Source organism: Budorcas taxicolor, chromosome 11 (genome assembly GCF_023091745.1).
Source record: "Budorcas taxicolor isolate Tak-1 chromosome 11, Takin1.1, whole genome shotgun sequence".
NCBI lineage: Eukaryota > Metazoa > Chordata > Mammalia > Artiodactyla > Bovidae > Budorcas > Budorcas taxicolor.
In genome coordinates this window covers 64,129,948-64,155,408 of record NC_068920.1, presented here as the reverse complement: position 1 = coordinate 64,155,408, position 25,461 = coordinate 64,129,948, and the positions used below count along the sequence as shown (strand labels likewise).

Sequence of the window (25,461 nt, the reverse complement as noted above, 5' to 3'; positions counted from 1 at the left end):
CATCAGAGGGCAGACACACTGAAACCATAATCACAGAAATCTAGGCAATCTGATCACACAGACCACAGCCTTGTCTAACTCAATGAAACTAAGCCATGCCGTGTGGGGCCACCCAAGACGGACAGATCATGGTGGAGAGGTCTGACAGAATGTGGTCCACTGGAGAAGGAAATGGCAAACCACTTCAGTATTCTTGCCTTAAGAACCCCATGAACAGTATGAAAAGGCAAAATGATAGGATACTGAAAGAGGAACTCCCCAGGTCGGTAGGTGCCCAATATGCTACTGGAGATCAGTGGAGAAATAACTCCAGAAAGAATGAAGGGATGGAGCCAAAGCAAAAACAATACCCAGTTGTGAATGTGACTGGTGATAAAAGCAAGGTCTGATGCTGTAAAGAGCAATATTGCATAGGAACCTGGAATATTAGGTCCACGAATCAAGGCAAACTGGAAGTGGTCAAACAGGAGATAGCAAGAAACATCGACATCCTAGGAATCAGTGAACTAAGATGGACTGGAATGGGTGAATTTAACTCAGATGACCATTATATCTACTACTGTGGGCAGGAATACCTCAGAAGAAATGGAGTAGCCATCATGGTCAACAGAAGAGCCTGAAATGCAGCACTTGGATGCAATCTCAAAAACGACAGAATGACCTCTGTTTGTTTCCAAGGCAAACCATTCAATATCATGGTAATCCAAGCCTATGACTCAACCAGTAACGCTGAAGAAGCTGAAGTTGAATTGTTCTATGAAGACCTACAAGACTTTTTCGAACTAACACCCAAAAAAGATGTCCTTTTCATTATAGGGGACTGGAATGCAAAAGTAGAAGTCAAGAAACACCTGGAGGCAAATTTGGCCTTGGAATATGGAATGAAGCAGGGCAAAGGCTAACAGAGTTTTGCCAAGAGAATGCACTGGTTATAGCAAACACCCTCTTCCAACAACACAAGAGAACACTATATATGGACATCACCAGATGGTCAGCACCGAAATCAGATTATTATATTCTTTGCCACCAAAGATGTTAAACATTAAGAAATGCTAAGAAGACTAAACATTTCTTTTCCAGTTGGCAGAATAATGCAATTTTCATTCTTTTTCACTAAAAAGCTCCTTTCTTCACTTTTAGCTAATATGGTCAACATTAACATAGTTGGATGGCCAAAAATAATATTATACCTGATTGAGTTAAATGAGTGTTCCAAGACTGAAAGCTCCTAATAGAAGACAAGTTTAAACTGTATTAAGTAGGAAAAGAATCGATACAGTATTAAATATCAAGTGAGATAGTGTACCCTTTCGGTTTTTGTTTGTTAACCGTGATTAGTTTTGGGGCGGGGGTGGAGGGGGGGGGGGGGACTTGGAGAAGGCCTGGCTTGTGGAGAAGGTATACAGGTCAGGAATCTGCACTGTCACTTTTCTCTCCCTGTCATTCCCATTTTCAACTCAGACTGGATGGTACAGGGCGGTCAGGGCTCCCCAGACTGTGCAGGCTGCGGGCGCTCACCCCAACAGGCCGGCTCTGTCTCGCGGGGCTGCAGCAGCAGAACCTCATCAAAGGAGGCTCCCCGCACAGCAGCCCCTCACCGTGGCTGGAGAGCGCACCACCCTCCCAGCGCCCAAAAGCAACTCTGCGGAGTAACGAATTCACTGATCTGTCCAGAATGGCGACCGATCCCTAGGAAAATGGCACACAAAAGCGGCAGTAAAGCAGCAGGTATCCCAGAGTTAAGGGGAAGACAGCCGGGGGGGTGGGGGGGGGGGAAAAGGAGCTCTGCGCATGCGCACTCTACTCAGTTAAGGCGGCCACCCTCAGGAAGTAGGGAAAAAGTCTTGGAAAAGTGGGTGGAGGCTGGTTACTAGGAGACGGGACGCTCTGGAGGGTCGTCTAGGCGCTGCGTGGGCTTGCGCCTGCGCGGCGCGGATGGACCAGGAAGAAGCCTTTCCAGGGCGCCCTGTAAGGCAGACAGGCGGACGTACGCGACGCTACGTGCGTGTGTGCGCGCGCACGGCTTGTAGTCCCCGCGAGAGGGAGGGTCGAGCCAGGTACGCGTGCGCACAGGGACTTGGGGCGCGCGGGACGGAAGCGGAGTGAAGGCGCCGGGGAGGTGGAGGACGAGCCCCCTCAGGTACAGAGCGTGAGGGCGGGGCCGACGGCGACGCCGGCCGGTGCTAACCGCCCCCGCCTCCTTCCCGCCGGGTCCCGCCTCCCTCCTGCCCGGTCCCGCCTCTCTCCTGTCCGGTCCCGCCTCCCACCGCCCCCGCGGGGAGGGGCCAAGTCGATTTGGGGCGGGAAGGGAGGAGGGGGCGGAGGATGGAGACCTTGAGGGATTCTGGATCCCAGACGGAGACCGAGGCCTGGTAGTCGCCGGGATGATCTCCGGGGAGGACGACGGGCCCAAAAGCCCGGGGAGGGACCCACCGCCCCAGGTAGAAGCACGGGGATGCGCCGGGTTGGGGTAAAGCATCTCCTGGGTCAGCAGGCCTTTGAGAGGGCAGCTGCAGGAGGCGGCTATGGCGGGGATTAGGGTCTGTGGGCGACCCCTGAGGTGGATTTCGGCTGCTGGCGCCGCCGTGAGGGGCGGTAGCAGGCAGAGTTGCGGTCCAGGGAAACTCTCCTGGAACAAACTTTGCGCGTGTTGTCGTTTCTCGGGAGCTTAGGGTTGAGTTTATGTTCCTATGGAGACCGCTTCGCTTCCCGCCGCAGCTTTCGGCTTGGTTGTTGGGGGACTGTTCTGTTTAGAAACGCTCTGGAGTGGCGCTGAGGAATTTGGAAGTCAGAGATTTGGGGGTTCAACCAGGGTCTGCGTGATTTCCCAGCTTCTCATTTCTGAGCCACTTTATAGTGTTTGGGAAGTAAAGGGCCGAGATTACGTAGGCATTTGCACGAAAAATCTCGTATAATTACAGTAGAAATTATACACAAGAAAGGCAGGGTAAGCTGGCTTTCATTTGAAAAAGTGTTTGAGATTTAAACTGAATAACTTTGCTGCGATCATGGACAGGATACCTAAACACGCAAAGGAATACACTTTTTTTATTCTGTAAGTAAAGTCAAGGAGAGGGATTTCAGGAAACATTGCGTAGATGACAGTATCTCTGTGTTTGTTTTCCTTCTTCCAGTCTAGGTCATTATATCTCAGGATATTCGTTGTTTTAAATTTCCTCTAGTGGTTTTCAGAATTTCAAATAAACTTTTTTCTTTAACCCGTAAGGAAATAAATAGAATAATAATCGAGTTGAAATTATAAGAAAACAGATTAATTGTAACTATGAACTAATAGTTATAACGAATCTATTACAGTTTCAGTTCAGTTCAGTCGCTCAGTTGTGTTCGACTCTTTGCGACCCCATGAATTGCAGCACGCCAGGCCTCCCTGTCCATCACCAACTCCCGAAGTCCACCTAAACTCATGTCCATCGAGTCGGTGATGCCATCCAGCCATCTCATCCTCTGTTGTCCCCTTCTCCTCCTGCCCCCAATCCCTCCTAGCATTAGAGTGTTTTCCAATGAGTCAACTCTTCGCATGAGGTGCCCTTTAGGACATAACCAATCTATTATAGTTTAGGACAGGGATGCCTGTTGCGCTACTGTTCATGGGGTTTCAAAGAGTGGGACACGAATGAGCAACTGAAGAACAGCATAGCTATGAAAGGAAAGTGTCTATTGAAATCTGCCTCCAGGATAAAACTGATATTTTGTTCCTATTTGAATTGATCAAGTAACTAGACCATTTAGTCTTAATTAGTGGGTAATAACTAGGAAGGTACATTCATGAAATACTTATTTTAAACAATATACACTTTAGCCTTATTTAATGGCAACTTCCAAAATATATCTTGTTTCAGTTCAGTTGCTCAGTCGTGTCCGACTCTTTGCGACCCCATGAATCACAGCACGCCAGGCCTCCCTGTCCATCACCAACTCCCAGAGTCCACTCAGACTCACGTCCATCCTTCTGAAAAAAGTCACTGCTTATGACTCCTCTGAAGTAGACATTCTCAGTCTCTCTCAGTTTGTTTCAGGATAATTTGCTTTTAAAGTACTCCAGTTAGAAGCGGTTAGAGCAGGTGTTTTGATTAAAATATTTATTTGTTTGTTTATTATGTACTTACTTGGCTTTGATGGGTTTTAGTTGCCGCATATGCGATATAGTTCCCCTACCAGGGATGGAACCCGCATCTCCTCCATTGGGAGTGCGCACTCTTAGTCACTGGACCACCAGGGAAGTCCTGGAGCAGGTGTGTTATTACTCATTCCCTTTTCCCAGCATGCATGCCTCCACGTCCCCAGATGGAGCCCCTATCATGACTTCTGTGGTAGCCACTTCTTGCTTTTCCTTAGGTTTTCATTGTATGTGAAGTTGCACTTTCTAGCTTGGCTTGTTTTGAACTTTGTGTACATGGAGTTGTACTAAGTTCTCCTTTGTATTTAGCTTCATTACTCAACATTGTTTTTAAGGTGGATCCTAGTTATCGCTTGTAATTAGTTTGTTGCTTGCTGTTCCATTGTAAGGGTATACCGCAGTTTATCTACTGTGCTGTTGGTGAACGCTACAATTTCTACAGTTTTTGGTAAATATGAACAGCACTGCTGTGAATTTCCCTACACATGTACCCATGATAATCTTTTGAAGTGAGCTAGTTAGTAAGGTGGGCTTCCCTGGTGGCTCAGTGGTAAAGAACCCGCCTGCCAATGCAGGAGATGTGGGTTTGCTCCCTGGGTTGAAAAGATCCCCTGGAGAAGGAAACGGTAATGCACTCCAGTATTCTGGCCTGGGAAATCCCATGGGCAGAGGCACCTGGCTGGTCACAGTGCATGGGTCGCAGAGTCAGACATGACTTAGCAACTGAAGAGCAAACAGAGTAAGGTGGTTCTGTTTGTCTTAGTTCTGTTGTTAACATCAAGTTACATTATTAAATGCTTTTGGTTCAGAAAAGCCTCTTGACACCAATAGGAAATGATAAGTGATACTTCTCCTAAGGCCACTGTTTTAAGCTCCTTAAAAAAAGCAGGTTATTTCTTTACAGTGAGGTCTGGATTGGAGAGAAATGAGGAGCTTGGGCTTGGATGGAACGACTGGAGAGATTATTTCTTTTTAAGAAAAGTTATCAACTGACCTTACTATTTCGTTTGAAGTGAATGCCTAAAACATTTATTCACTTATTTTTATTATACAGAATCTATCTCGAAATTATTCATAAAATTTTATGTGGTTTTCTATGTCCTTCTCTGTTAGTGAAGCTATTCTTTCTTAACTCAAAGTGTCTTTCAGCCTAAACTTTTGGAGACAATTTTCTTCAAAGAAAGCGAGTTGACCTTTTGTGGAACCAGACTTTAGAATCCCATATAGGATAACTCCAGTGTTTTCAATTATTCAATCAAAATATTTAATAGGCTTTTGTTGAACACATATTATATGCCTGATATTTTGCTCAATGCTGATGAATACATTTTAAATGCAGCTGATTTTATTTATTTATTTTAAAATTTTATTTATTTTTAAATTTACTTTTGGCTGTGCTGGGTCTTTGTTGCTTTGTGGGCTTTCCTCTAGTTGCTGCAATTAGGGGCTGCTCTTTAGTTGTGTGAGGGCTTCTCTTTGTAGCAGCTTCTCTTTGTATGGAGCACAGGCTCTAGGGTGCACTGGCTTTAGTAGTTGCAGACATGGCCTCAGCAGTTGTGGTTCCTGGGCTCTAGAGCACAGGCTCAGTAGTGGTGGTGCATAGCTTAGGGTTTCGTGGCACGTGGGACTCTTTGCAGACCAGGGATTGAACCCATGTCTCCTGCATTGGCAGGTGGATTCTTTACCGCGGAGTCGCCAGCAAAGCCCCTGATGATACTTTTTAAAACATGATCTTAACTCCTGTATCACTGAAAAATTAAAACTCTGCCAGGCAGGAACTTCAAATTTCTACCCCTTCTTATTTAAATCTTCATTTGACCTTGCTTTTTTCTGTTTTGTCTCAAAGGACAGTGCACACCCCTTACCTGGTTTCCTCTTATTAACTCTGGCCTTTCTTCATCAACCCATATCTTAGGAGTCTTCGTTGTGTTTATACTGTAAGAATTCTTATCCTGGAGTACAAGAATTTGGGGGAATTCTTGAACCCCCTGGAATAGTTTGTAAACTTTTCTATGTGTTTGCATTTTCCTGAGGTCAGGACTCAGGTGCATGCTAAGTTGCTTCAGTCATGTCCAACTCTTTGCGACCGCATGGACTATAGCCTGCCAGGGTCCTCTGTCCATGGGATTTTCCAGGCAAGAATACTGAAGTAGGTTACCATGCCCTTCTCCAGGGGATCTTCCCAATCCAGGGATCAAACCTGCATCTCTTAAGTCTCCTTCAGTGGCAGGCAGATTCTTTACCACTCTCGCTACATGGGAAGTCCTAGGACCCAGGGCTTTGCTTATTCCTGAAAGGGGTCCTTGACATACAGGAAATAAAGAAACAAGTTTTTCTCCCCTTGCGTTGGCCCTTCAACCTTTCTCTACCTCTTTTCTCACAGTCACGCTTTGTAGAAGAAGTCTACATTTTCTATTTCTTTTTCTTTACTGCTCCTTCATTTGTTAGTCCTCCTACCATTGAAACTACTTTATTTGAATCATCAAAATTGATTATTTGGGAATGGTTTTTTTGAGTGCCAACTTTGTGCTAGGCATTCTTCTAGACATTAGGGATGTAACAGTGACCAGACAAGTGCCTAGAATACTTGGAGCTTAATTCTGGTAGAGCGTGACAGACAGTAAACAAATGAAGGCATAAATGATATAATTTCAAATCGTGTTAAGTATGAATAACCTAATGGGAGAGTAAATAGGAGAGAGGGTATTTTAGGTAAAAAAAAATCAGGAAAGGCCCTTTGAATATTTGAGCTGAAGAGCTGAGGGTAAGAAGTAGCCATTCATGCAAAGGGCTGGGGAAGAAAATGCTCTCAACAGAGGGAAATCAAGGGAGGAGGCCCCGAAGTGGAAAGAGATTGGCATGGTAGAGGAACAGGAGGAAACCAATAAAGCTGGTGGGTGAACAAACAGGAGAGTAGGAGCTCTACTCTGGCATGTGAAGGCAGTGGCCAGATCAGTCAGACTTTAAAAAGTTTGCTTTTTATTCTGATTACAGTGGGGAGCCATTGGGGTGTGTTTGCACAGGATCTCATTATTTTAAAGTGATTGTTTTGATTTTAGTTTGGAAAACAGGTCGCAGGGATCAACAGTAGAAGCAAAAAGATCGCTTAGGAGACTACTTCAGTCATCCATGTGGGAGATGATGCTGATTTGAACCAATAAGAAGGCAATAATTAAAATGTGCAGAAGTGGATGGATTGAGGATATATTTTGGAGATACATCCAAAAGGGCTTGTTGATGGGTTTGATGAGGTTCAGGGAAAAAGGAAACAAGGACAACTCCTTGGTTTTTTACCTCAGTCACTGCACAAATGACAGTGCCATTTGACACAGGAAAGACCAGGAAGGAACATGGTGGAGGCAGGGTTGAGAGCAGGAGTGCAGGTGGGGAAATTAAAAGGTCTGTTTAACATACTGAAGTTGGGATGATGGTGGACGTCCAATAAACCCAACAGTGTTAAGAGCTTCGGTAGGAATACATTCACAGTTGGAGGGAAAGTGGGAAATATGTGCTGAGTCTTTTGGGGGGGAAGTGAAAAAGTGAAAGTGTTAGTCATTCACTCATGTCCGATTCTTTGCAACCCACGTTCCTCTGTCCATTGAATTTTCCAGGGAAGAATACTGGAGTGAGTCACCATTTCCTTCTCCAGGGGATCATCGCCATCCAGGGATTGAACCTGGGTCTCCTCCACTGCAGGCAGATTCTTTACTGTCTGAACCACCAGGAGTCAGAAACACTTTTTTTGTAGTCCTGTATTGCCTTGCATAGGCTTCCCTGTTAGCTCAGTTGGTAAAGAATCCACCTGCAATGCAGGAGACCTGGGTTCGATCCCTGGGTTGGAAAGATCCCCTGGAGAAGGGAAAGGCTACCCACTCTAGTATTCTAGCCTGGAGAATTCTATGAACTGTATAGTCCATGGGGTCAAAAACAGTCGGACACAACTGAACAACTTTCACTTTCACTTTTCATTCCCTTGTGTACATGTATTTGCATTTCTCTCAGATGATACTAATTATGCTATACTGTAATTTCCAGTTTATTTGTTCTGGATTCTCTGGATTCACTATGGGTTGAAATTGTAAGTTTTTGTTTTCCATCTGTCTAGCCCCCAAATCTAATATAGTTCATCGTTTCCTGAAAGTGAAAGTCACTCAGTCGTGTCCAACTTTTTGCAGCCCCATGGACCATACAGTCCATCGAATTCTCCAGGCCAGAATACTGGAGTGAGTAGCCTGTCCCATCTCCAGGGAATCTTTCCAACCCAGGGATCAAACCCAGGTCTCCCACATTGCAGATGGATTCTTTACCAGCTGAGCCACAAGGCTGTTTATAAATTTGTTTGATAAGTGAATAAAGGTCACAGTCTGATCGTATGAACTGAAACAGTGATGGTCATGATGGAAGGCAGGTGTTTGAGAGAGATTTTGGTGAAGAGATCAGTAGGAAATGATGGCCAATTAAATAAGTTGAGTGGTGAGAGAAATTATTAATAATAGTAATTGTAAATAACAGTCTATATAACAATTGTAAATAACAATAATATTTAGTATTTATTATTTATTGCCAAGCCCTATTCTAAGTGCTTTACATAAAATAAATCCTCACAACAACTCTGTGAAGCAAGTACTGTTATCATTCCTATTTTTATTCTTTAGATATTTATTTGTTTATTTGGCTGCTCTGGGTCTTGGTTGTGGCGTGCGGAATCTTCCGGTGCAACATGTGAACTCTTAGTTGCGGCATGTGGGATCTAGTTCCCTCATCAGGGATTGAACCCACTCCCCCTGCATTGGGAACACAGAGTGTTAGCCTCTGAACCAGCAGGGAAGTCAGTGTCATCCCTATTTTAGAGATGAGGAAGCTGGGGCGAGAGTAGTAATTTGCCCATGGTCGTGCAGCTGACAAGGGGCAAAACTGACATTATGAGCCGAAGCAGACTGATGCTACAGAGCATGCTCTTAACGACCGTGCTGTGTTGCTTCTCCAGTGAGAAGGATTGTGATTCTAGCTTGGGTGACAACTGCTGCTCGAAAAGTACTCTGTACTTTACTTACATGCCTTCTCTGACCTCTGTTCCATCCAGAGGTCGTAGGAAGGTGGAAGAGATTCAGGTGGCCCAAGGTGGAAAAACTGGCAGGCCAGGCATGGCCATTTCAGGTAGACTGATTTCTCTCCCTCTTTATTGCTTCCAAAGCTAGTGCAGGGAAAGCAGTAACTCTAATACGATGGCTCACAATTGTCAGGTAAACTCTCGGTCTCTATACTTTTAATTTCTAGACCTGACTGACAGTAAACTTGACTGTCCATCTTACCAAAAGAAGAGGGAAGCTTCCTTTTTTTAAATTAATTTTTATTGGAGTATAGTTGCTTTACAGTGTTGTGTTTCTTGCTGTGCAGCAAAGTGAATCAGTCACATGTATACACATATCCTCTCTTCTTTAGATTTCCTTCCCATTTAGGCCACCACACAGCACTGAGTAGAGTTCCCTGTGCTGTACAATTGGTTCTCATTAGTTATCTATTGATATTTTGTACATCAGTTCAGTTCAGTCGCTCAGTCGTGTCCAACTCTTTGCGACCCCATGAATCGCAGCACGCCAGGCCTCCCTGTCCATCACCAACTCCCGGAGTTCACTCAGACTCATGTCCATTGAGTCCATGATGCCATCCAGCCATCTCATCCTCTGTCGTCCCCTTCTCCTCCTGCCCTCAATCCCTCCCAGCATCAGAGTCTTTTCCGATGAGTCAACTCTTCGCATGAGGTGGCCAAAGTACTGGAGCTTCAGCTTTAGCATCATTCCTTCCAAAGAAATCCCAGGGCTGATCTCCTTCAGAATGGACTGGTTGGATCTCCTAGCAGTCCAAGGGACTCTCAAGAGTCTTCTCCAACACCACAGTTCAAAAGCATCAATTCTTCGGCGCTCAGCCTTCTTCACAGTCCAACTATCACATCCATACATGACCACAGGAAAAACCATAGCCTTGACTAGACCGATCTTAGTTGGCATAGATATTTTGTACATAGTTGTGTATATATGTCAGTCCCAACTCCCAATTCTGCCCTTCCAGCCTGGGAAAGTTCCCTTTCGTCTGCTTTAGTACACTGCTTCATTATCAAGCTCTACAAATTTGTATTGACACCTTCCTGTTATCCAAAGAACTCAGTGCAGATTTTGTGGGCATACAGAGAGCTCTAGCATATTGCTTGCTCTTAAGATACTAATCAAATCCCTTATGATTACGCAGTGGAAGTGAGAAATAGATTTAAGGGACTAGATCTGATAGGCAGAGTGCCTGATGAACTATGGACGGAGGTTCGTGACATTGTACAGAAGACAGGGATCAAGACTGTCCCCAAGAAAAAGAAATGCAGAAAAGCAAAATGGCTGTCTGAGGAGGCCTTACAAATAGGTGAGAAAAGAAGAGAAGTGAAAAGCAAAGGAGAAAAGGAAAGATATAACCATTTGAATGCGGAGTTCCAAAGAATGGCAAGGAGAGATAAGATAATGGCTCAAAATTCTCCAAGCCAGGCTTCAACAATATTTGAACCATGAACTTTCAGATGTTCAAGCTGGTTTTAGAAAAGGGCAGAGGAACCAGAGATCAAATTGCCAACATCCGCTAGATCATCGAAAAAGCAAGAGAGTTACAGAAAAACATTTATTTCTGTTTTATTGACTAGGCCAAAGCCTTTGATTGTGTGGATCACAATAAACTGTGGAAAATTCTGAAAGAGATGGGAATAACTAGACCACCTTACCTGCTTCCTGAGAAATCTATATGCAGGTCAAGAAGCAACAGTTAGAACTGGACATGGAACAACAGACTAGTTCCAAATAGGAAAAGGAATATGTCAAAGCTGTATATTGTCACCTTGCTTATTTAACTTATATGCATCATAAGAAATGCTGGGCTGGATGAAGCACAAACTGGGATCAGGATTGCTGGGAGAAATAATAATCTCAGATATGCAGATGACACCACCCTTATGGCAGAAAGTGAAGAAAAACTAAAGAGCCTCTTGATGAAAGTGAAAGAGGAGAGTGACAAAGTTGGCTTAAAACTCAGCATTCAGAAAATTAAGATCATGGCATCCAGTCCCATCACTTCATGGCAAATAGATGGAGAAACAATGGAAACAGTGACAGACTTTATTTTTTTTGGCTCCAAAATCACTGCAGATGGTGACTGCAGCCATGAAATTAAAAGACGCTTACTCATTGGAAGAAAAGTTATGACCAACCTAGACAGCATATTAAAAAGCAGAGATCTTACTTTGGCAACAAAGGTCAGTCTAGTCAAGGCTGTGGTTTTTCCAGTAATCATGTATGGATGTGAGGGTTGGACTATAATGAAAGCTGAGCACTGAAGAATTGATGCTTTTGAACTATGGTGTTGGAGAAGACTCTTGAGAGTCCCTTGGACTGCAAGGAGATCCAACTAGTACATCCTCAAGCAAATCAGTCCTGAGTATTCATGGAAGGACTGATGTTGAAGCTGAAACTCCAATACTTTGGCCACGTGATGTGAAGAACTGACTCCCTAGAAAAGACCCTGATGCTGGGAAAGATTGAAGACGGGAGGAGAAGGGAACGGCAGAGAATGAGGTGGTTGGATGGCATCACCAACTCAATGAACATGAGTTTGAGTAAACTTCAGGAGTTGGTGATGGACAGGGAGGCCTGGCTTGCTGCAGTCCATGGGGTCGCAAAGAGTTGGACACGAATGAGCAACTGAACTAAACGAACAGAAATATACTAATAACTATGTGAGGAAGACCACAGAAAATGCATAGCTACATAAATTGAATTTATGTAGCCTAACCCATAAAGGCCTATCCAGTATCTTGGATGTCTCAAGAAAGAGGTGATCACTGTTTGATAGAGAAGACAGAGAAAACCTCCTGGTGAATTTGGAATTCAAGCCTTAAAAGTTTCTTTTACTTCGGTGGAGAAAAGGGTGAGGGCAGGGCTCATGAACAGAAGATAATATGAGGGCTTCCCTGACGGTCCTGTGGCTAAGACTTAATGCTTCTAATGCAGAGGTTCGATCCCTGGTCAGGTTCGATCCCTGGTCAGGGAATTAAATCTCACTTAGCGCGACTAAGAGTTCTCAGCCACTCTTTTTTTTAGTGTTTATCGGAGTAGAGTTGCTTTACAGTGTTCTGTTAGCTTCTGCTGTACAGCAATGTGAATCAGCCAAATGTATATATATATATCTCCACTTTGTCACTGAATAGAGTTCCTTGTGCTTTACAGTAGGTATACAGTAGGTTCCTATAGAATAGGTTCTTATTAGTTATCTGTCTTATTCATAGGATCAATAGTGTGTGTATGGTTTACTTGCTAAGTCATGTCCGACTCTCATGACCCCATGGCCTGTAGCCCGCCAGGCTCCTCTGTCCGTAGGATATTCCAGGCAAGAATACTGGAGTGGGTTGCCGTTTTCTTCTCCAGGGGATCTTCCCAACCTAGGGATAGAACCCAGGTCTCTTACGTCTCTTAGGCTTGCAGAATCTTAGTTCCCTGAACAGGGATTGAATCCCAGCCCCCTGCTTGGAAATAAGCAGTCCTAACCACTGGATCACCAGAGAATTCCTGCTGAGCAGTTTCTTGAAATGCAATATTTCAGATCGACTGTCAATTAAGAAAAAAAAATCTGCATTTTTAACAAGATTCCCAAATTATTCATGTTTACTAAAATTTGAAAAGTAGTGAGGAGTCATTTGATTGTTATACTAAGTTGCATGTTTATAACTAGGAATATGTTTTTCAACAGAAAACACATTTCTTACAATTCTATGTAAGAAATGGTGGTTAGGATTTCAGCCTAACCCAGAAAGGCCTAAAATGATTCATAATTAGAAATGGTGTGTGAAATCTAATGCTTACGTTCTAGGACAGGCAGGAACTGCTGGACTGGAGAACAGAAAAAGCAAATTTGTGTCTTGGTTAGAGAAAGGGAAAAAGAAAAAACTTATCAGACTGCTACAGACTGGTTTGCAGAGGGTGTGACACAAGGTCAGTGACTGGGGATACTGATCCTGTAATTTCCCAAGAATTGGATTCTGGAGCATAGCATCTGTGTTGCTTTGCTTGTAGCAAATTCTCTCTTAACATAATGGCAGCCTTATGGAACAGATTATTTCCATAAATGATACAGGTTCTAAGATACGTAGTCAAGTGAAAAAAAGCACGTGAAGAGTAGTATGCATGCGTGCGTTCCAAGCTTCAGTGCTGGCTGCCTGACTCTCTGCGACCCTATGGACTGTGGCCTGCCAGGCTTCTCTGCCCGTGGGATTCTCCAGGCAAGAATACTGAAGTGGGTTGCCATGCCTTCCTCCAGGGGATCTTTCTGACCCAGGGATCGAACCCACATCTCTTACGTCTCCTGTATTGGCAGGCGGATTCTTTACCACTAGTGCCATGTGGGAAATCCCATGTGTAGTATGCTAAAGTGGAAAATCTTTAACACTTGTTATTTTCCCCATGTGTTGGGAAGATATCCTGGAGGGATCTTCTACATACATATTTATGTATGTAGAAAAATTCCTAGAAATGGAATTATTTGTACAGAAGCTATGTGCATTTGTAATGTTGCTAGATTTTACCCAGTTGTTTCCATAAATATTGTATCTATTTACACTGCTACTAGTGATATTTAAGAATGCTAAGTTATATAGCCAACTTTATGATCTTTGCCAATGTGGTGGTTAAAAAATGGTATTTCAGTGTTGTCTTAATTTGTATCCCTCTAAATGGTGAGATTAAATATCTTGAAATGTATTTAAAAGTCATTTCTGTGGAATATCCTGGTGCATGGGTGCTTGCTCAGTCGTGCCCAACTCTTTTCGACCCCATGAACTGTAGCCTGCCAGGCTCCTCTGTCCATGGGATTTCCCAGGTAAGAATACTGGAGTGGGATGCCATTTCTTCCTCCAGGGGATCTTCCCAACACAGGATCGAACCAGGGTCTCCTGCATTGCAGGTAGATTCTTTACCACTGAGCCACCTGGGAAGCCCCTTATTCTTGGCCAGTTTTATGTTAGAGTATTTCTTTTTTTTTTATTTATAGTAATTATTTATATATTAGGGAAGTTAGCCCTTTGTGATATGGGTAGCAATTCTTTTTGTTAATACACAAAAACAGCAATGAATAGATAGTTAGTGGCTGCTGTATTGAATATCATAGGCCTGGAAGTTGACCATATAATTTGCTGCTGACTGTAAGGAAATGGCAACCCACTCCAGTGTTCTTGCCTGGAGAATCCCAGGGACGGGGGAGTCTGGTGGGCTGCCGTCTATGGGGTCGCACAGAGTCAAACACGACTGACGTGAGTTAGCAGCAGCAGCCTGTTTCCTTAGATAAGGTGGGGTATGTCTTTTTTTAAAATTGTGTTCAAGATTGTAGTTCCATATATAGGAAACACATGGAAAAAGTTTTGTAATATAAAGTTTTAAGAAACTAAAACTCGATGAAGTCCTTTTACCTGGTGGAACAAGGTTAAAAACATTTTTTTAATTGAATGTTACTAAATTTTCAAAATTTTAATTGTTGTGGGAAATCACATGGCTGTTTTAAACCTAAATGTCTCGATATTATTCTCATTCTTTCCACCAGGTTACCACCAAAGAACATGATTTTGGTCTAGGGGCTCCAGTTTCTGAAGCTGAAAAATATCAGAATATTCTCCAGCTAGAGCAAGAAGTGAGAAATCAAGACAAATTCATCTCTACACTGAAATTACAGGTTACACTTAGTTTCTGTGCATATGTCCCTAAGTTAATTTGGGATGGGGGCCTATATTAAAATAAGATAGTGAATAAATTCTCATTCAGTACTCATTTAAATTGTATGGGTCTAAAATCATTCCATTTTTATCTTAACCATCTTGAAAACACACAGGTTCAGAGTGAGTGAGTACAGACTATGTGCCAGGTATCAGATCAGATGCTTTTAAGTACATAATCTTACTTCATCATCCTGACCTTGTAAGACTGTGGTGTCATTCCCATTTTACAGATGTGGAAGCTAAAGTTCCAAGAGGTTAAAGAATTATCATATTTTGGCTAATGAGTGACAGAGCTCGGATTCCCCTGAACTCCCAGTTTAGCTAGAATTTGATTCCAGTTCTGTGAACTCCCAAGTTCAGTACTGTTTCTGGTCTCCTGGTGTCTGACCTGTGGAATAGCTATTAATGAAGTGAAAAGTTATTCACTGAGTCGTGGCCAACTCTTTGCAACCCCCTGGACTGTGGCCCATCAGGCCCCTCTGTATTTGGAATTCTCCAGACAGGAAACTGGGCTGGGTTGCCATTTCCTTCTGCAAGGGATCTTCCTGACCCAGAGATTGAACCTGGTTCTCCTGCATTGCAGATAGATTCCTTACCATTTTTCCGAGCCAACAAGGCTGTTAAAAGAAACTTCCTCTTCTAGGAAAATGGAGTAGACTTGGCTTTTCCTTACTCTTCCCACTAAGTACAGCCGAAACCCTGAATATTATGTGTGATGCAGACCTAAAAACACTTTGACAGGTGAGCAGAAGGAAGACTTGCTAGGGATCTCAGCTCACAGTGACTGTTAGGACGTGGTAGGAAGTTTCTGGTTTTTCTTTGTGTTCCAGGTATCCCAGGCAGAGTACTGGAAAAACTGGCAACCAGAAATAAGGGATGCAGATTTAAAAAGGTGTCAGAAAAGCCATGCCTCCTAGCCAAAGGACTAGAAAATGGGCAGTCTAGGAAGGCAGATTACTCTTAGATAAGAACTGCCCACTCTTAGCAAATACCAAGGAGAAATCTAGCCCCATTCCTGCCAGCAAAGGCTGAATGAATAAGGAGCCTAGATGTCCACCCTTCTCATACTACAACAAGGAGCCCACCTTGCCTCATCCTCTGCCACCCTGTCCCCCAAGGCCCCCATCCCACCAGTGTTGTATCAAAGAAGGCTGAGTGGGGAACTAAGGCTTCAGCATCCAGCAGGCAGTAAGGAAGTCCCCAACCCCACATTGTCAGCAGAGGCCATGTGGGGAGCCAGGAAGTCCACTGCCACTTGGTAGTAAGAGAAGCTTCCTTTTTCTGTTTGCCGGGGTGATAGCACAGGTGACCCAATGCAGAGTCAGAACCTTGACTACCCTACAGCAGTAACAAGTCCACCCACCCACAGTGGCAGTGGGGAGTACGTGGGAGCAGTAATAAGATGCCTCTGTTCCTGCTCGCTCTGGTGGAATCAGCCGAGGATGAATTCTCATCCCTGCCTAGCAGTCACAAGAAGCCCCATGTTTCCTGGGTGTTACCTGAGGCCTTGTGGAGAGATTGGATTTCCGTTCCTATCCACAGTAACAAGCCAGTGTCCCTCTTTTCCTGCTGGAGCAGTGTCACAGGAAGCCTCCCAAAAGACACGAGTTGGTGTCTTAGACTACCAGACCTCAATAAAAGGAGGTCCCCTCATCCCCCAAATGCTCTCAACCTCTGTGAGAAAAGATAATGAAGAGACACCAATGCAGAGATGAATCAGATATGACAGTTATCTGACAAAGATTTTAAATTAGCCCTCAAATAAATGCTTTAACAGGCAATTTTGAGCATGCTTGAAGCAAACAGAAAATCTCATCAAAGAAACAAAAGATACAAAGTATCTTTTAGATACTTTTTTTAATAGAGCCAAGTGGAATTTTGGCAGCAAATAAGATGTTCTTCAATAGGTGAATAGATAAACTGTGGTACACAGTAGAGTATTATTCATTGATAAAGAGAAATGAGCCATCAAGCCATAGAAAGACATGAAAGAACCTTGAAAGGATATTGCGAGGTGTTAAAAGCCCATCTGAAAATATTATGTACTCTGTGACTACAACTTCAGGACCATCTGGGAAAGACAAAGCAAAGACATTAGAAGATCACTGGTTGTCAGGGGTTTGGAGGGAGGGGTGAATGGAGCACAGTGGATTTTTAGGGCAGTATATATTCTGTATAATACAGTAACAATAGCCACATGTCACTATACATTTGTAAAAACCCATAGAATCTACAGCCCAAGGAGTGAACCCTAATTAAACTCTGGATTTTAGTTAATAATAATTTATAATGTTGGTTCATCAGTTGTAACCAATGTACCACACTAAAACAAGATGTAAATAAGGGGAAATTGGGGTGAGTGGGAGAGGGGAGAAGGGGTGTGTGGAAACTCTGTACTTACTGGTCAATATTTCTGTAAACCTAAAACTGCTCTAAAAAAGTAATGTCTGTTAAAAAAAAAAAAAAATAGGAGAAAAGATTTCCAAATTATGTATCTGATAAGGAGTTAATATCCAGAGTATATAAAGAACTCCTACAACTCAACAACAAGAAAACCCAAAACACCTCAGTTCAAAAATGGGCAAAAGACTTGAGTAGGTGTTTCTCGAGAGAAGAGATACAGATGGCCAATAAGCACATGAAAAGATGATCAGCATCACAGTCTTTAAGGAAATGCAAATCAAAACCACAATGAGATAGCACTTCACACCAGTTAGGACCACTAGCTATCATCACAAAGCAAAAAATAACAAATATTGATGAGGATGTGGAGAATCTGGAGTTATTTATGCATTGCTAATGTAAAATGGTTTAACAAAAAAGTTTGATAATTCCTCAAAAAATTCAGGATAGAATTCCCATGTGATCCAGCTATTCCACTCCCAGGAATATCCTCAAATGATTAAAAGCAGGGACTCAAACAGATACTTCTATTCCAAAGTTCATGATAGCCAAAATGTGGAAAAAAACCCAGATCTCCATCGACAGATGAATGCATAAAGTGAGGTATATACAAGCAACGGAACTTTATTCAGCCTTAATTCAGATGGGAGACAAGATGGATGAGCCCTGAAAACGGTGTGCTAATCGAAATAAGGTACAGGGCAAATATTGTATGATTCCACTTACAAGAGTTAGACAGATTCATAGGTGATTATTTAATGGGTACAGTTTCTGTTTATGATGATGAAAAAGTTCTGGGAATTAGACATGGGATGGTTGCACTGTGTTGTGAATGTACTTAATGCTACTGAATTTTACACTTACAAATGGTTGGAGTGGTAAATTTGGGGATGTACTATTTTACCACAAAAAAAGTTTTAAAAGTACAGTAACTGAAATTAAAAACTCAACAAACAAAAGCATGGAGAAGAGAAAAATGAATCACTGAACATGAGAGTAGAAGCAGAGAAATTACCTAATGTGAACAACAGAGAGAGAATAGATTGAAAAGAATGTGAGCAAAGCCTCTGCAACAGGTGGGCCTATAAGAAACGCTCTGCGTTTGGATGGCTGGAGTCCCAGAAAAAGAGGTAAGAGAAGGTGGGGCTGAAAAAATATTTGAAGAAATAATGGCTAAATATTCCCCAAATTTGAAAGAAGGTGAGTGAAAACCTACTAGGGGTCTCCCAAAGAAATCTACCCTGAGACACTTCATATTCAAACTGAAAAGTAAAGACAAACAACATCCTAAAAGAAATGAGAGAAATAATTCATAATTTATAGGGGAACACCGATTTAAATGACTGCAAATCTAAAACCATGGACATCGGAAGGAAGTGGCACAACATTTTTTCAAGTGCTGGAAGAAAAAAACTGTCAACCTAGTACGTATTCTGTATTTAGAGAAGTATCTTTCACAAATGAAGGGCGAACTAAGATGTTCGCAGATGAAGAAAACTGAGTCTGTTGCCAGCAAAGCTACCCTAAAAGAATAGCTAAAGGAATTTCTCTAATGAAGAAGGAAGTGATAAAAGGTGTAGTCTTGGAAGAACAAGAGGGAAGGAAGAAACAATTCACAGAGCAAAAATAGGGGTAGCTTTGATAGAATTTCCTTTTCTACTTTTCTGAATCATGTCTGTCAAATGTCTTTCTCAATGTATGCAAAGGGAATATTTAAGACAATGATTTTATTAATAGAGGAAGGTAGGGGACATAAAGGGAGGTAATAATCTTCACTTCACTTGAACTAGTAAAATGTAGGCTGTGATGTGTGCTCAGTCACTCAGTTATATCTGATTCTTTGCAGCCCCGTGGACTCTAGCCCACCAGGCTCCTCTGTCCATGGAATTTTCCAGGCAAGAATACTGGAGTGGGTTGCCATTTCCTACTCCAGGGAGTCTTCCCTACCCAGAGATCGAACTCGTGTCTCTTGCATTGGTAGGTGGATTCTTTACAAATTGTACCACCTGGAAAGCCCGTAGGCTGTGATAGCTTATGAATATAAATGGAACACCTAGAGTAACAACTAAGAATCTCTACAAAGAGATATACTGAAAATTGCTATGTATAAATCAAAATGGAATTCTAAAAAATGTTCAAGTAACTCAGAGGAAAGCAGGCAAAATAAAAATTAAAAAAACAAAACAACAAAAAAATCACACTTGAATCTTAGCATAAAAGTAAATACATTAAATATATGTAATCTAAATACACCAATTAAAAGATAGAAATTGTCACAGTAGATTAAAAAGAAACATGACCTAGCTTTATGCGGTTTGTGAGAAATTCACTTCAAATATAATGATATAGCTATCTTGAAAGGCATTCAGACCCGAATGAAGAAATAAAACTTTCCCTGTTTACAGATGGTGTGATCTTTTTGCTGGAAAATCTTATAAAATCTACAATGTAGAAACTGAGTTTCAAAAAATGAGTTCAAAAGGTCAGAATACAAGACAAACATATTGTATATTTGTATATTATAATTAAGTTGTAGAAATTAAAAAAAATGCAATACCATTTACAATCACTCAAAAAGAAAATATAATCTTTGGATATAAATCTAGCTAAATAAGTATGCACTTACATTCTGAAAACTATGAAATGTTAATAAGAGAAATCAAAGTAGATCTAAACAAATGTTCAGGGATTTGAAGCCTCAACCTAATAAAGAAATCAATTCTTTCCAAATTGATATACAGATTTAGTGTGATTCCCATCAACATCCCAGGAAAAAATAATTTTGAAAAAGAACAAGGTGGGAAGAGTCATTCTCCTTGATTTTAAAACTTAACATATGGCTATAATAATCACGATTGAATGGTATTGCTAGCGTAATAGACACACATCAATGATACAGAATAGAGAATCCAGAAATAGCCTTACACAAGTACAGCCAGATGATTTTTGACAGAGGTACAAATGCAGTCTAATGAAGAAAGGGAGTCTTTTCAACAAAAGTTGTTGGATATCTTTTAGGGAAAAAAATTAGCCTAGACCTAAACCTCACACTTTACACAAAAATTAACTCAAAGTGGATCAAATATAAAACAAAAACTATGAAACTTTTAAAAGATAACAGGAAAAAAGTCTTCAGGATCTTGGACTTGCTGAAGAGCTTTTAGACATGAGAGCAGAAATATGATTCATAAAAGAAAAAGTTGATTTGAATTTCATCAAGATTAAGCCCTTTGCTCTGCAAAAGACCCTGATAATAGGATGAAAAGATAAGCCACAATCCCTGTTTCTGTCAAAGGACTCATATTGAGAAGAAATGTGGAGAACTCTCAAAACTCAACTGGTTAAAAAAAAGCAAGCAATCCAAGTAGAAAATGAACAAAGGATATGAAGATATATTTCACAGAATGAAATATTGTAGACAAACAAAAAAATGTTCATCTTTTCTAACAGGGAAATACAAATTGAGATCATGATGATATAACAATGCATACTGTTGAGAGCAGTTAAAATGAAAAACAGTGACAATACGAAAAGCTGGCAAAGATGAGGATCACTCATATATTCCTGATGGCAATGGGGAATGGTACAGCCACTTTGGAAATAGTTTAGTTTTTAACACACTAAACGTGCATTTACCATACAACTCAGAAATTTTTCTCTTGGAAATTTATTCCAGAGAAATGAAAATTATGTTCACTGAAAAACATGTATACAGTTGTTCATAGCAGCTTTATTTGTTATAGTCCCAAACTAGAAACATCTAAAATTTTGCTTAATTGGTGAATGATTAAACAAACCATGGTAATCCATACTGTGGAATATTATTCAGCAATGACAAAGAACTGTTGCTCCACACAGCAATCAAGGGCACTGTTTTGAGTGAAAAAACCAGTGTCAACAGATAACGTACTGTGATCTGTATCACATGACTCTGTTTATGTTATATTGTTGTTGCTAAGTTGTGTCCAACACCAGAGACTGCAGTGCGCCAGGCTTCCCTGTTCTTCACTGTTCCTGTAGTTTGCTCAAACTCATGTCAATTGAGTCGGTGATGCCATCCAACCATCTCATTCTCTGTTGCCCCTCTCTCCTCCTGCCCTCACTCTTTCCTAGCATCGGGGTCTTTTCCAGTGCGTTGGCTCTTCACATCAGGTGACTGAAGTATTGGAGCTTCAGTTTCAGCATCAATCGTTCCAGTGAATATTCAGGGTTGATTTCCTTTTGGAGTGCCTGGATTAATCTCCTTGCAGTCCAAGGAACTGTCAAGTCTTCTCCAGCACTGTAGTTCAAAAGCATCAATTCTTCGGCAGTCAGTCTTCTTAATGGTCCAACTCTCACATCCGTACATGACTACTGGAAAAACCATAGCTTTCACTCTGTGGAATTTTGCCAGCATTTATTATGTTATCTACCTATTTATGTTGCATTCTCCAAACGACAAAATTATAGAGATAATGATTGTTGACATTTAAGGGTGAGGAGGGAATGGCTGTGACTGTAAAGGAGTAATGGGAGGGTGATCTTTGTGGAGATGGAATAGTTCTGTATCTTACAGAGGTGGTAATTACAGTAGTTTACACGTGATAAAATGATACAGACCAATAGACACACATGGTTCCAATGTCAAATCTCTGGGTTTGATATTGTGCTGTAATTATTTAAGATGTAACTGTTGGAAAAACTGGATTAAAGGCACATGAACCTTTCTACTACCTTTGCAGCTTCCTGTGAACTTTTAGTTATCTCAAAATAAGTTTTTTTTTTTTTAAATAAAAACTTTTGTTTGATTACCTGTTATCTGCCAGCAATTTTACTTGAACTTTTAGATCTTTCTAACTTTCCTTGCAAATTTTAGGTATTCTTCCCATTTAACAGTTGAGACTTAGGAGGCTTCATTGTTATTTTCTGAAATCAGGTGCATCTCAGGATCAAGAAAATCTGGTAAATTGCCTGAGGTCAAGTGAGTGGTGAAGAACTATAGCAAGCTTTAAACCTGGCTGCCTTAGCCCAAAAGCCCATGTCCTTTCTCACCTCCTCCTCTAAGTACTTGTGTCTTGGAATTAAGTAAGAGTAGGGCTTAATGTTGAGATGAGGGGAGTATTTATTTATTTATAATGCTTTATTTATAATAATTTAGCATTATAGGCTAGATATATGATAAATGATACAGAAATGAGAGGTATGTTGATCCAGAAATTAGAAACATGAGCTCTTTAAAGTTACTTAGAATTTAGTGGAAGGGTCAGGGAAGTAAAAACATGATTATAATACATCTTATAAAAATACTAAGATAAAACTATAAGAAGCTTTTTATATATATAAGAGGTTACAGATTTTTCCTCTTTAGAGGAGAGATACCTGTAACCTCTCCTGGGGCAGTGGAAGGTTAGCAAACAGGTTTAGCATGTTCTTGTTGCTCAGAGACATGGCACTATAGAAGCCGTGAACAGAGACAAAAAGACAGACAAATTGAAGTTTGTTTGATTATCCCACATCCTATAGTTTAAGAAATATACTAGTAATGAAAGTAGGTAATGAGAGCAGGGGGAAAGGAAAGAAACTTAGTGCAATCATGGATGATTGCACAGGATATCATTGCCTGGTTTCTGTGCTAGTTACTAAAGGTGAGCTGCAGGTCGTTTTATAGTTTCTAGAGGCAAAGGCAACAATGAAATTGTAGTTAAATAATTATGGTCCAAAGGATAAAAACAAACCAGGTATACAAAGAAGTACATTTTTTCCTGAAACTGGAGACCTGAGCAAAGTTCTCCCTGAGGGTTCTGTCTTTTTTTAATTTATTGAAGTATAGTTGATTTATAATGTGTTAGCTTCTGATGTGTACAGCAAAGTGATTCAGTTATATGTATATTATTTTTCAGTTTCTTTTCCATTATGGTCTATTACAGAATATTGAATATAATTCCCTGGGCTATACAGTAGGGCCTTATTATTTATCCATTCTATATCCCTGAGGATTCTTACAAAGAGGGTTTTGTAACATAGTATATAGCACTTTTCAATAAATTCCCTAATAGAGGTTTTAAAATCAGTTTAGCGAGATTGTTTCTTTTTTTTTAATTAATTTTTATTGGAATATAGTTGCTTTACAATGTTGTATTAGTTTCTACTATACAGCAAAACGAATCAGCCATCCATATACAGGTATCTTCTCCCTTTTGGACTTCTTTTCTGTTCAGGTCACCACAGTGCATTAAGGTAGAGTCTGTGTGAGACTGTTTCTTACAGCCTGTCTAGAAGTTAGGTATATATTGAAGATGGTGGAAAGGGCTTTACAGGCAGTAGGCCTTGGATCACAAATGGAATTTGTTCATCTCATTCTCAGTGTAATGAAGCACCATAAGGCTACAGGAATTACCTCAAATTTGCATTTTCAAAGGATTTTTAGCTGTAGTTGGGAGAAGACCAAAAAAGAAGAGAGTAGGAAGTATTGCTGCCATTCAGCCTGGTTGCGATAAAAACTCAACAAATAAGTGCATTTACAGTTACCTTTTTGCCTTTTTTTTTTTTTTTTTAAAGCTTCTTGACATTTTTTCTCATGTCCTGGGTTTGACAACTTAAATTCTTTACATGTAAATCTCGCAGGTTAAGGCGCCTTGTTTTATTGTTAAGTTGCTCAGTTGTGTCCGACTCTTTGCAACCCCATGGACTATAGCCTGCCAGGCCCCTCTGTCCATGAGATTTCCCAGGCAAGAATACCAAAGTGAGAGTTGGGTTAAAATAATGACTTTTCTCGTCTTCTTGAGCATAATAAATGTCATTGTACTACACTTAGTTATATGTAACTCATGACCTTTAGGATGCTTCCTTATATATGTGACAAATATTACAGTTTATATTTTTAAAGAAAACTTTGTTGATTTTGATGGTTTGGAAAGAGCTGTCTCTAGTTATTTGAAAAAGCCATGGTTATAACAACAAAAAAATAATGCTAGAGCTAAGAATAATGTTAGATAAGGGGGTTAGCAATTTTAGATGCTTTTTAAGGACCAAAATTGTTTTTTCTTCTGTTTACATCTTATACCAACACAGTACCTTGGATATAGTAGGTACTCAGTAAATATTTGTTCAATATACAAGACAGATCTTGTGGAAAAGGACCTTTGTGCCACCACTTTATCTCAGATATTTCTTTTATGGCATTTACATACTGTATATGTGTTTTCTTAAGTAAACAATACATTCTCCTTGAGCAGATACTTAACCTATCTTTGTATCTTTTGAAGTTAACGAAATTCTTAACATATTATCCTTATTCAATGAGTCTAACATATTTTTTTTCCTTTAAAGGCATTTGGATACCTTCGTGATAGAAAAGGCCCTTTTCTTCATCCGTTGATGGTTTGCTAGTGGGCTGGGAAAGGAAGCTGTGGTCCTCCACTTTAGTCAGCAAATACTTGATTGATTTGGTATCAGTATTTAGCTTAGTCAAGTAAGTTACTGATATGTTCAAAAGGATTTTTCTAAAGAATTAACATTTTGATAACAATAATTAGAAATTTAATTCTAAAGAATGCCTAATTGGTGATTTTAATGATAATAAGATAACAATAATTACTTCAAGACTGGTTCCTTCTCTGCAGATACAAGTATTTGGCAATTTTTCTAAAAAATCAACAGTAAGTTTTTTTTGTTTCTAAGCTGAAAATTGTCTTGAGAGTTGTAGCTATATAAACCTTAAAATATTTATTTAGTATATATTTTTCAGATAGGTAATATAGTCACATGGTACGAAATTCAGAAAAAAAGATACATAGTTAAGTTTCCCTGCCAGGGAAGCAAACCTCCCTTCCTGAATCCAGTCACCTAGTAGTTCTCCTCAGAGGGAAGCTAAGGAAATCTTTTAATGTGATTATTTTCTTTCTCATTACAACAGATTGAAGATCTCAAACAGACAAATCATGGCTTGGAAGAATATGTTAAGAAACTCTTGGATAGTAAGGAGGTGGTAAGCAGTCAAGTAGATGATTTAACCAGCCACAATGAGCACCTTTGTCAAGAATTGATTAAAATTGACCAACTAGCAGAGCAACTAGAAAAAGAAAAAAATTTTGTGGTGGATACCGCTGACAAGGAACTTGAAGAAGCAAAGGTACTAGATTGTCACTAA

At 40.7% G+C, this 25,461-nt stretch overlaps 1 protein-coding gene across 1 annotated transcript; it reads left to right on the top strand.

The window, feature by feature from the left end:
- Positions 1-2,345: 2,345 nt before the first annotated feature.
- Positions 2,346-25,461, top strand: LOC128055652 (centrosomal protein of 135 kDa-like). The gene is made up of 3 exons (XM_052648225.1): positions 2,346-2,441; positions 14,759-14,887; positions 25,228-25,461. The coding sequence occupies exons 1-3, from the start codon at positions 2,385-2,387 to the stop codon at positions 25,459-25,461; spliced, it is 420 nt and encodes a 139-aa protein (XP_052504185.1). The 5' UTR covers positions 2,346-2,384.